Source organism: Hyperoodon ampullatus (assembly GCF_949752795.1).
Source record: "Hyperoodon ampullatus genome assembly, chromosome: 5".
Classification (NCBI taxonomy): domain Eukaryota; kingdom Metazoa; phylum Chordata; class Mammalia; order Artiodactyla; family Ziphiidae; genus Hyperoodon; species Hyperoodon ampullatus.
In genome coordinates this window covers 88144087-88156549 of record NC_136918.1, presented here as the reverse complement: position 1 = coordinate 88156549, position 12463 = coordinate 88144087, and the positions used below count along the sequence as shown (strand labels likewise).

General features: G+C 38.5%; 1 protein-coding gene across 3 annotated transcripts in view; it reads left to right on the top strand.

Moving 5' to 3' along the window:
• The window catches only part of PHLDB2 (pleckstrin homology like domain family B member 2), a gene marked incomplete at both ends in the record, with an annotated part of 112089 nt that overhangs the window by 83257 nt on the left and 16369 nt on the right, over positions 1–12463 (top strand). For all 3 annotated transcript variants that reach the window (XM_079704218.1, XM_079704217.1, XM_079704216.1), the window contains one exon: positions 6219–6426. In XM_079704218.1, the coding sequence (XP_079560344.1) occupies positions 6219–6426 (208 nt within the window). The remainder of the gene's footprint in view (positions 1–6218; positions 6427–12463) is intronic.

The window sequence follows — 12463 nt, the reverse complement described above, 5'->3', positions numbered from 1 at the left end:
GCATGATTTAAGAGTTAATAGAGGGCTTCCCTGGTGGCGCAGTGGTTGAGAGTCTGCCTGCCGAAGCAGGGGACACGGGTTCATGCCCCAGTCCGGGAAGATCCCACATGCCGTGGAGCGGCTGGGCCCGTGAGCCATGGCCGCTGAGCCTGCGCGTCCAGAGCCTGTGCTCCGCAACGGGAGAGGCCACAACAGTGAGAGGCCCGCGTACCGCAAAAAAAAAATAAAAAGAGTTAATAGAAGCTATGGTGTTCATAAAAGTGGTTTATAATATGAGAGGTTTACAGTGTTAACCTTTGAATAAAATACATTTGATTGAACTTCTCTTTTATTTTATCATAATTTCTTAATAAACTAAAAATATATCTTATGGTATATAAATAATAAACATAAATGAGTATATTTTGGCTCTCATTAATCACTGTTCGCTTGTGGGTCAGGTCTGTTTTCCGTTGATGCATTTCTCTGTGATATTTATAGACTTCTTTTTAAATGTATTTTTCCCACTGGCTGAAGGCATCAAAGTTTGGACTGGCCATAGCACCATACTTTATGTTGAAAGTTTTTGCCTTAAGATAGAGAGTAAGAAAAACTAGTCCTTTATACCAAACAAACCTATAAACAATACTGTGTAAGAGGCTTCTTGTGAGAATATGGTGAAACTGGAGGGATGTTTGATCTCTATTTTTCTCATCTGTGTTCCCCCCAAATAATGGGAATCCCCATGTTAGGTCCATGAAGAAGAACTGGGCCAATTCCCTTAGGTCACATTAGGTACCCTCTACAAAATCTATTGTCTTTGACTTGTCTTTTGTGCTCCTGTTCTTCACTGTTGGGTCTTTTGTACATCCCAGAAGTCTGCAGCCTGTCTTTCCCCGCTGCAGCTCTGAGTGGTGTTCCTCTTAAAGTGTTTCATGTGGTGATGATGAGACAGCTTCTGAGGAAATAGAGAAGCCTCATGTGTGTGCTGATCCAAGAGGATGTGATGTATCTTGTGAGGCCAGCCTGCCACCTTTGGCTTCCCCGCCCAGAAGAGGAAGGGTCAGGGACTGCAGTTTTTAGAGCTACAACGGACCATAAAATTGGCAGGATTTTCTACTAAGCCCATACAGGTGGCCCACAAGGACCAGGAAGGATGAATCATAATTTCATTTGGAATTGTTTCACTACTACTTGTTGGCTCCATTAAAATAGCAAACACCAAGTAAAAGTCCATGGTTTTGAAAAAATCAGACCTCGCACATTTTTCATTAACTCAAATTAAATAGATCTTATCATTTTTATGACTTACACAAATTAACTTAAATGAACTATTTTTTTGCTGCTTATTCATAATGGATACATCAAGGACAATGGTGTAAGTATAAGCCTTCCTTCACTAAGCACTTTTGTAATAGACCTGACAGCGTGAATCATGCAAACAAAGATCTCTGAGAGCAGAGTTTAAAGCAAAGAGTCTAGGGACTCAGATCCTAAGGTTGTAATGGTTATTGGCTTTTGTACAACTTGTGAACTATTCCTTTGTAAGCTTTAGAATGAATGAAATCTTTGTCCTTTTATCTTCTGTTCAATGCAGGAAAGTCCAAGAAAGGTATGACAACCTCCCTGTGTGGTGTTTTTGTTTCCAGCAAATAGTGAAAGGTCACTGTCATCTTTAAGAAATGATCAGATTTAAAACTGTACAATGGTGGACTTTTAGTCTAATGATTATTCCTTTTTACACATTAGAGGAAAATTGTTGCACATTTGCTAGAAGCACAATGCTGCGTGCAGCTGCTGTTCATTCACCGGCAGCTGCATGACCCTCTTTGTTTTGATTTTTTTATTGCAAGGTCAGACCACGCAGGAAACACGAGTGCTTCGGAAGCACCATTTTGTAAGACTCAGGAGGATCTAGATAAAGAAAAGAGTGGGCCTTGTGATGTGTATAGGCTAAGTGTAAAATCTGATGTTTCCCCTTTATAAAGGCCAGGTATAAATAAGGCAGGCGGCAGGCTATGTGAGAGGATGGAAGGATTTAGGAATCTCCTACCTATTCATTCCATTTAAGCCTTGAGACTTAGTAAAGAGTGAAGAACAGCCTAAATTGCTGGCTAGAATAAATGATTCTTATGTGGCTGGGTGACAGAAATGTAGGGCATTAAAAGACTGACTTGTTATAAAGTTTGATGGACTGTGCTTCAAATCATTGAATGGCATTTTACAAACCTTAAGTCTTAAAAACTATTTGTTAATGTCTTCTTGGAAAAAAGAATTGTTTTATAGATATAATCTTGTTTTTATTCTCCCTGTTTTCTAGTTGAACATGTGTGAAAGATTTTTTTTTCCTCTAACAAATCATTTTTGACTGTGTGCATGTATCAGAAGCTTGTTTTTGTTTTGTTAACTTCCTGAATTTGTCTCTATAAACTCAAATTTAATCTAAAAACGTGAATATCTTACCTTGTCCAGCTGGTATTGTTACTAACACGGTCGATGACTGCATGTTGGAAGATGTTTATTTTCCCTGTCCCTTTGTCATCCTTTTTGATCTTGTATCTTTTTCCCTTTCTCTGTCATTCTCCTCCTCATTCCTGACTTGTCCTGCACCTTCATCTTCTGGCTGTGGACTATGGTTAGGAAGAATGAATGTCTCAGCAGGTGAGAAATTGTCAGAAATACTGATTAATTTTATCCTCTTAAACCGAGGTTATAATTTTAAGTCATCTCATTTTCTGTATTAGGCCCAGATAACCATTTTAAGTTATATAACACACATTTGGAAAATATTGGCAAGATTATATATCCCACAATGGTTAACTCACAAAGCACTTTTCAGGTACAATTAGCCAGAATTCATAGAGATTGACATTAAAAATAATGATAACAATAATAATAATAAATGGGCCTTGAACGTCCAACCTATTGGCTCTTCTGGGGCAGTGAAGAGAGTTGAGTTGATTTGGATTCCAGGTATGTGCTATGCTTAGCGACCAGCCTCAGATATTATCAGGTCATACTTTATAAACTTTATAAAATACCCTATTCAAACAGCCATTTCTATCTGGACAGGAAGGATTTAGAGCATTTACAAGGCACTCTTTACTTTTCAGATGCTGTCCCAATGCTGAATATTATTCTTGCTACATAATTTAAAAACAAAACCAAGCAGTCTCAGGGATTTGGGGAAGTCTCATTTTTTTCAGTCCACTTACTTTGCCCCACCCGAAACAGTAGATGCATTCCACTTCCTTATTTAGTCACTAATATATTGGGTTGGCCAAAAAGTTCATTTGGGTTTTTCAGTAACATCTTATGGAAAAACCTGAACAAACTTTTTTTGGAATTTATTGAACAGGTGCATTCATTCAGTGACTCTTTATTTTGTGACATCTGAATGCTAAACAAGGGGGGATTCTGTGGTGAACAGGACATATATGACCCCCTCCCTGATAACTTATACTTGAGCAGTGGCTTAATCCAGCTTACACCTGTTCTGGTGCTGCTTCATGCACAGCAGTTCTTCTTGGGCCTCCTACCAGGAACACTCCTTCCATCTCCTGTGCTTCTGTGGTGTCCTTCTGTTGAAAGTATCTGTACTTTTAAATGGCCAGACCAAAGCCTGGATCCTAAAGCCAGCTCTTAGGAATCACGCTGGTGCAATTCTGGGGTCACGAGGGAGAGGTCCATGCCCTCGATTGTAATTGCAGGGGTAACTTGTTTTTTCGGAATTGTTCAGGAGGGAGGAGGCTAAGCCAGGTGACAGCTGAGTTCATCATGATCAGTAAAATATTGCCAGTTGCAGGGATAGAAGGGACTGCATAAGATGGACATTCCCACTCACACTGGATCCACAGGAGACTAAAATCTTGCCTTGGAAGCTACTTGTTAGCAGCAGCCTTTTTCGTTTAAGTTGCCATGAAAATACAAGGTGCTTATCCTACCACCAGAGTGATGCAAGGTTTTCTCAGATGTAGAGCAAAGAAATAAAATAAAAATAAAACACATAGTGAGGTAATCTAGGGAATTTACGTTCACAGTCCTTAGCACAGCACACATTGTAACACGGCTCTCCCTTATGGCCGCATCCTCAAACTTGGAGCCATTTTAGTTTACTGTCTACCTCACCTGAAGGTGGTAAGTTCATTTTCTTATTCTGTGGTACTTTGGGGAAAAAAAAAGAATCCTGGAACATCTGAGGAGCAGGGCATACAGTTGCTTTAAGAAGAAATACGTTCCCCCTCTTTTCTGCTTTTCCAAGAAAGTGTTAATTGCATTGTAGGAACTGGCTTTTCCTCATAGTGAAAAACTGAAGGGAAGGGAGGTTGTGGCACCTGTCATCATCACCAAGGAGATAAGTCTTATATGTTTGAAATGACAGAGCTGTCTTTTAGGGGTGTGTTGTTCATACTAAAACAAGGAAATGTCTTCCATGTCGTTGGTGCCAGTGTGAAGGTTTCTTTGCCAACGAACCTTTTTTGAAAGTAGAAGGAAAAATATGTGTGTGAGCTTTTCAAATAATTTCTGGTGTTTTTTTTTTTATTGTCCCCCTTTTTTTTCATAATGAATGATTGGAAACGATTTAAAGGAGCAGTTAGTAATTCCAAAAGTTCAAGTATCAAAGGTAAATATTTGAGTAATGAATTATTTTGCCATTCTTAAGACAAAAAAAAAAAAAAGGCACAAGCTCCACGCTTATGAATGCACTGGCTTTGTGTAATGCTTTATGCATTAATCATTACAATTAATAATATTCTCTCTAAAGTCTCATGGTGTGCTTTTATGTTTTGCATCTTTCCTTAGCAAAGTGATATGTAGTTTTTACATACGTGTATATTTATAATTTATAATTACATCTTATATCAAGGAAACTTATTTTCCCAGAAATGCCTTAACCTGAACTAACATATTTTCACTTAGATATCTAAAACTGCTCTAAATACTAATGGCATGCAAACTCCTCATGGAACTCAAATCATTTTACACATTTAGTTTTGGTCTATAATGCTTTGTTAAAGCATCATGGATGTGGCTTCCATTTTTAAATGGAAATATTTAATCAACAGCTGAGGAAGCTGTTTGGAATTACTTGCCTGCTTTTGCCCTCTGGCCTGCTTTTTGCCATTTCATTACTAATTAGAAGCCTCATAGAAAGGTAGGTAAAGTACAAGAAAACAGGGAAAATCCAGATGGTCCAACTGTAAACTCTTAATAGGTCTGGTAAGTAAATTTTATCAGGGAGAAAGTGATTGCAAACTATGGTATTGGTTAAAGAAACATCTTTTTAATGAATTAAGGGATTTGTTTATCACTATGATCCCTGATTCCTGAATACATGCTAAATAGAGAATTGAAAGGAAGAGTAATTCGATTTGTGATGCCCAAAATCAGCTACTAGAAGAAAACCATAGAATAACACAAAGTCAAGCCAATGGCCTAATGTGCCAGCTGACCAGGTACCAGGGTAAGGGAAACCCCTCTTTTTAGTGGCACTTTTGCTCCTGTTGATGTGATCCCTATGTTTTCATACGGTTGATATCACCAACTAGCTGAAGGCTGACTGTTAAGGCAGAAGAGAGCTATATATACACTAATTAGGAGGAGTACAACCCTTGGAAGGATTGTTGATTCTGAGTGTTTTAAATAAGTAATTGGCAGACAAGGGAATTTGAAAAACAAGAATGAGAAAAATGTCAGTTTGAACATTAACCAGATTAAAAGTGTTAGTGATATGAGTGAGACACAGGTTCCTCAAATCCTACACCTAGATGATCCACGTGCTATTTTATGACCAGATCCAGTACCCTTTAAATTGCAATACCACTGAGGAAGTGACTGCCCGAAAACCCTGGTGTTGCTTGTCACTAGAGTCATCTTGCTTCACTTAAACCCAGCTATTATCAGAGGATTCAGGGCCTTTAAATGTGTTTCTGTTTTGGTTTTGTGTATGTGTTTGTGTGTGCGCTGATGTATTATTCTCGGTTGTGCTGAGATGTAGAAATGGCATAGGAGAGTGTCAAGTGATCTGCTGACAGAAAAGACCATTCACAAGACCACTTCTTTGAAACTCTCCCTTGCACTGAGCATTATGCCATTTCTTTGATCTTCTCGGCTTCAAAACAAATGAGACCAAGGCCCCAGTTTCATAGGCAGATGTTTTGGGTTCTTGGTTTCAGTCTTAGAAGATCTAAGACTGAATAACATGAGGCGTACTAACGTATTTATGGCTCTCTCCTTAGGATATAATCACCAACAGATGAGTGAAGGACAAAGGCAGAAGTCTTCTGAATTTTACAGCCGCACAGCATCTGAGTCAAATGTCTACTTGAACAGTTTCCACTACCCAGATCACAGCTACAAGGACCAGGCCTTTGATACTCTGAGCCTAGACAGCTCTGACAGCATGGAGACAAGCATCTCTGCCTGCTCACCTGACAATATCTCTAGGTAAGATGTATTCCTGGGGAAGGTTTCTGGTTTGGAAGAGCACCTGTCAGTTTCAAAAAGTAAAGCCATCCATTTGGGGCCGTGTGTATGTACAAGCCCAAATTTCTGAAACATAAAGAGTCTACAGTAGAGAAGAGGGTTGGGTGTCATGGTGGTCTTTGAAAGTAGTTTCTTTGTATCCTGTGTGAACTGAGCCAGTCACACACCATCTAATCCATTTTCTCCTTTATTCTTTTTTTTTTTTTTTTTTAACATTCTTTTTTATTTTTTAAATTAATTTAATTTATTTTTTTATTTTTTTTTTTTATTAGTTTCTGCTTTATAACAAAGTGAATCAGTCATACATATACATCTGTTCCCACATCCCCTCCCTCATGCATCTCCCTCCCTCCCACCCTCCCCATCCCACCCCTCCAGGCGGTCACAAAGCACCGAGCTGATCTCCCTGTGCTCTGCGGCTGCTTCCCACTATCTATCTACCTTACGTTTGGTAGTGTATATATGTCCATGCCTCTCTTTCCCTTTGTCACAGCTTACCCTTCCCCTTCCCCATATCCTCAAGTCCATTCTCAAGTAGGTCTGTGTCTTTATTCCCGTTTTACCCCTAGGTTCTTCATGACATTTTTTTTTTTTTTAAATTCCATATATATGTGTTAGCATACGGTATTTGTCTTTCTCTTTCTGACTTACTTCACTCTGTATGACAGACTCTAGGTCTATCCACCTCATTACAAATAGCTCAGTTTCGTTTCTTTTTATGGCTGAGTAATATTCCATTGTATATATGTGCCACATCTTCTTTATCCATTCATCTGATGATGGACACTTAGGTTGTTTCCAGCTCCGGGCTATTGTGAATAGAGCTGCAATGAACATTTTGGTACATGTCTCTTTTTGAATTATGGTTTTCTCAGGGTATATGCCTAGTAGTGGGATTGCTGGGTCATATGGTAGTTCTATTTTTAGTTTCTTAAGGAACCTCCATACTGTTCTCCATAGTGGCTGTACCAATTCACATTCCCACCAGCAGTGCAAGAGTGTTCCCTTTTCTCCACACCCTCTCCAGCATTTATTGTTTCTAGATTTCTTGATGATGGCCATTCTGACTGGTGTGAGATGATATCTCATTGTAGTTTTGATTTGCATTTCTCTAATGATTAATGATGTTGAGCATTCTTTCATGTGTTTGTTGGCAGTCTGTATATCTTCTGTGGAGAAATGCCTATTTAAGTCTTCTGCCCATTTTTGGATTGGGTTGTTTGTTTTTTTGCTATTGAGCTGCATGAGCTGTTTATAAATTTTGGAGATTAATCCTTTGTCAGTTGCTTCATTTGCAAATATTTTCTCCCATTCTGAGGGTTGTCTTTTGGTCTTGTTTATGGTTTCCTTTGCTGTGCAAAAGCTTTGAAGTTTCATTAGGTCCCATTTGTTTATCTTTGTTTTTATTTCCATTTCTCTACGAGGTGGGTCCAAAAGGATCTTGCTGTGATTTATGTCATAGAGTGTTCTACCTATGTTTTCCTCTAAGAGTTTGATAGTTTCTGGCCTTACATTTAGGTCTTTAATCCATTTTGAGCTTATTTTTGTGTATGGTGTTAGGGAATGATCTAATCTCATACTTTTACATGTCCCTGTCCAGTTTTCCCAGCACCACTTATTGAAGAGGCTGTCCTTTCTCCACTGTACATTCCTGCCTCCTTTATCAAAGATAAGTTGGCCATATGTGCGTGGGTTTATCTCTGGGCTTTCTATCCTGATCCACTGATCTATCTTTCTGTTTTTATGCCAGTACCACACTGTCTTAATTACTGTAGCTTTGTAGTATAGTCTGAAGTCAGGCAGCCTGATTCCTCCAGCTCCGTTTTTCGTTCTCAAGATTGCTTTGGCTATTCGGGGTCTTTTGTTTTTCCAAACAAATTTTGAAATTTTTTGTTCTACTTCTGTGAAAAATGCCAGTGGTAGTTTGATAGGGATTGCATTGAATCTGTAGATTGCTTTGGGTAGTAGAGTCATTTTCACAATATTGATTCTTCCAATCCAGGAGCATGGTATATCTCTCCATCTATTTATATCATCTTTAATTTCTTTCATCAGTGTCTTATAATTTTCTGCATACAGGTCTTTTGTCTCCTTAGGTAGGTTTATTCCTAGATATTTTATTCTTTTTGTTGCAATGGTAAATGGGAGTGTTTTCTTGATTTCATTTTCAGATTTTTCATCATTAGTGTACAGGAATGCCAGAGATTTCTGTGCATTAATTTTGTATCCTGCTACTTTACCAAATTCATTGATTAGCTCTAGTAGTTTTTCGGTAGCATCTTTAGGATTCTCTATGTATAGTATCATGTCATCTGCAAACAGTGACAGCTTTACTTCTTCTTTTCCAATTTGGATTCCTTTTATTTCCTTTTCTTCTCTGATTGCTGTGGCTAAAACTTCCAAAACTATGTTGAATAAGAGTGGTGAGAGTGGGCAGCCTTGTCTTGTTCCTGATCTTAGTGGAAATGGTTTCAGTTTTTCACCGTTGAGGACAATGTTGGCTGTGGGTTTGTCATATATGGCCTTTATTATGTTGAGGAAAGTTCCCTCTATGCCTACTTTCTGCAGGGTTTTTATCATAAATGGGTGTTGAATTTTGTCGAAAGCTTTCTCTGCATCTATTGAGATGATCATATGGTTTTTCTCCTTCAACTTGTTAATATGGTGTATCACATTGATTGATTTGCGTATATTGAAGAATCCTTGCATTCCTGGAATAAACCCCACTTGATCATGGTGTATGATCCTTTTAATGTGCTGTTGGATTCTGTTTGCTAGTATTTTGTTGAGGATTTTTGCATCTATGTTCATCAGTGATATTGGCCTGTAGTTTTCTTTCTTTGTGACATCCTTGCCTGGTTTTGGTATCAAGGTGATGGTGGCCTCGTAGAATGAGTTTGGGAGTGTTCCTTCCTCTGATATTGTTTGGAAGAGTTTGAGAAGGATGGGTGTTAGCTCTTCTCTAAATGTTTGATAGAATTCGCCTGTGAAGCCATCTGGTCCTGGGCTTTTGTTTGATGGAAGATTTTTAATCACAGTTTCAATTTCAGTGCTTGTGATTGGTCTATTCATATTTTCTATTTCTTCCTGAGTCAGTCTTGGTAGGTTGTGCATTTCTAAGAATTTGTCCATTTCTTCCAGGTTGTCCATTTTATTGGCATAGAGTTGCTTATAGTAATCTCTCATGATCTTTTGTATTTCTGCAGTGTCAGTTGTTACTTCTCCTTTTTCATTTCTAATTCTACTGATTTGAGTCTTCTCCCTTCTTTTCTTGATGAGTCTGGCTAATGGTTTGTCAATTTTGTTTATCTTCTCAAAGAACCAGCTTTTAGTTTGGTTGATCTTTGCTATCGTTTCCTTCATTTCTTTTTCATGTATTTCTGATCTGATCTTTATGATTTCTTTCCTTCTGCTAACTTTGGGGGTTTTTTGTTCTTCTTTCTCTAATTGCTTTAGGTGCAGGGTCAGGTTGTTTACTCGAAATGTTTCCTGTTTCTTAAGGTGGGATTGTATTGCTATAAACTTCCCCCTTAGAACTGCTTTTGCTGCGTCCCATAGGTTTTGGGTCGTCGTGTCTCCATTGTCATTTGTTTCTAAGTATTTCTTAATTTCCTCTTTGATTTCTTCAGTGATCACTTCATTATTGAGTAGTGTATTGTTTAGCCTCCATGTGTTTGTATTTTTTACAGATCTTTTCCTGTAATTGATGTCTAATCTCATAGCATTGTGGTCGGAAAAGATACTTGATACAATTTCAATTTTCTTAAATTTACCAAGGCTTGATTTGTGACCCAAGATATGATCTATCCTGGAGAATGTTCCATGAGCACTTGAGAAAAATGTGTATTCTGTTGTTTTTGGGTGGAATGTCCTATAAATATCAATTAAGTCCATCTTGTTTAATGTATCATTTAAAGCTTGTGTTTCCTTATTTATTTTCATTTTGGATGATCTGTCCATTGGTGAAAGTGGGGTGTTAAAGTCCCCTACTATGATTGTGTTACTGTCGATTTCCCCTTTTATGGCTGTTAGTATTTGCCTTATGTATTGAGGTGCTCCTATGTTGGGTGCATAAATATTTACAATTGTTATATCTTCTTCTTGGATCGATCCCTTTATCGTTATGTAGTGTCCTTCTTTGTCTCTTCTAATAGTCTTTATTTTAAAGTCTATTTTGTCTGATATAAGAATTGCTACTCCAGCTTTCTTTTGATTTCCATTTGCATGGAATATCTTTTTCCATCCCCTTACTTTCAATCTGTATGTGTCTCTAGGTCTGAAGTGGGTCTCTTGTAGACAGCATATATATGGGTCTTGTTTTTGTATCCATTCAGCCACTCTGTGTCTTTTGGTGGGAGCATTTAGTCCATTTACATTTAAGGTAATTATTGATATGTATGTTCCTATTCCCATTTCCTTAATGGCTTTGGGTTCGTTATTGTAGGTATAGTCCTTCTGTTGTGTTTCTTGCCTAGAGAAGTTCCTTTAGCATTTGTTGTAAAGCTGGTTTGGTGGTGCTGAACTCTCTCAGCTTTTGCTTGTCTGTAAAGGTTTTAATTTCTCCATCAAATCTGAATGAGATCCTTGCTGGGTAGAGTAATCTTGGTTGCAGGTTTTTCTCCTTCATCACTTTAATTATGTCCTGCCACTCCCTTCTGGCTTGTAGAGTTTCTGCTGAGAGATCAGCTGTTAACCTGATGGGGATTCCCTTGTGTGTTATTTGTTGTTTTTCCCTTGCTGCTTTTAATATGATTTCTTTGTGTTTAATTTTTGACAGTTTGATTAATATGTGTCTTGGCGTATTTCTTCTTGGATTTATTCTGTATGGGACTCTCTGTGCCTCCTGGACTTGATTAACTATTTCCTTTCCCATATTAGGGAAGTTTTCAACTATAATCTCTTCAAATATTTTCTCAGTCCCTTTCTTTTTCTCTTCTTCTTCTGGAACCCCTATAATTCGAATGTTGGTGCGTTTAATGTTGTCCCAGAGGTCTCTGAGACTGTCCTCTGTTCTTTTCATTCTTTTTTCTTTATTTTTCTCTGCATCAGTTATTTCCACTATTTTATCTTCCACCTCACTTATCCGTTCTTCTGCCTCAGTTATTCTGCTATTGATCCCATCTAGAGTATTTTTCATTTCATTTATTGTGTTTTTAATCGATGCTTGATTCATCTTTAGTTCTTCTAGGTCCTTGTTAACTGTTTCTTGCATATTGTCTATTCTATTTCCAAGATTTTGGATCTGGGAAATAGAATCTTGGATCACTATCATTATTCTGAATTCTTTTTCAGGTAGACTGCCTATTACCTCTTCATTTGTTAGGTCTGGTAGGTTTTTATCTTGCTCCTTCACCTGCTGTGTGTTTTTCTGCTTTCTCATTTTGCTTATGTTACTGTGTTTGGGGTCTCCTTTTTGCAGGCTGCAGATTCGTAGTTCCCGTTGTTTTTGGTGTCTGTCCCCCGTGGCTAAGGTTGTTTCAGTAGGTTGTGTAGGCTTCCTGGTGGGGGGGACTAATGCCTGTGTTCTGGTGGTTGAAGCTCGATCTTGTCTTTCTGGTGGACAGGTCCACGTCTGGTGGTGTGTTTTGGGGTGCCTGTGGCCTTATTATGTTTTTAGGTATCCTCTCTGCTAATGGGTGGGGTTGTGTTCCTGCCTTGCTAGTTGCTTGGCATAGGGTGACCAGCACTGTAGCTTGCTGGTCGTTGACTGAAGCTGGGTGCTGGTGTTGAGATGGAGATCCCTGGGAGATTTTCGCTGCTTGATATTATGTGGAGCTGGGAGGTCTCTTGTGGACCCGTGTCCTGAAGTTGGCTCTCCCACTTCAGAGGCACAGCACTAACTCCTGGCTGCAGCACCAAGAGCCTTTCATCCACCCGGCTCAGAATAACAGTGAGAAAAAGTAGAAAGAAATAATTAGTAGAAGAAAGAAAGAGAGATTGAAAGAAAGGAAGAAGGGAAGTAAGGAAGGAAGGAAGGAAGAAAGAAAGAAAGGAGGGA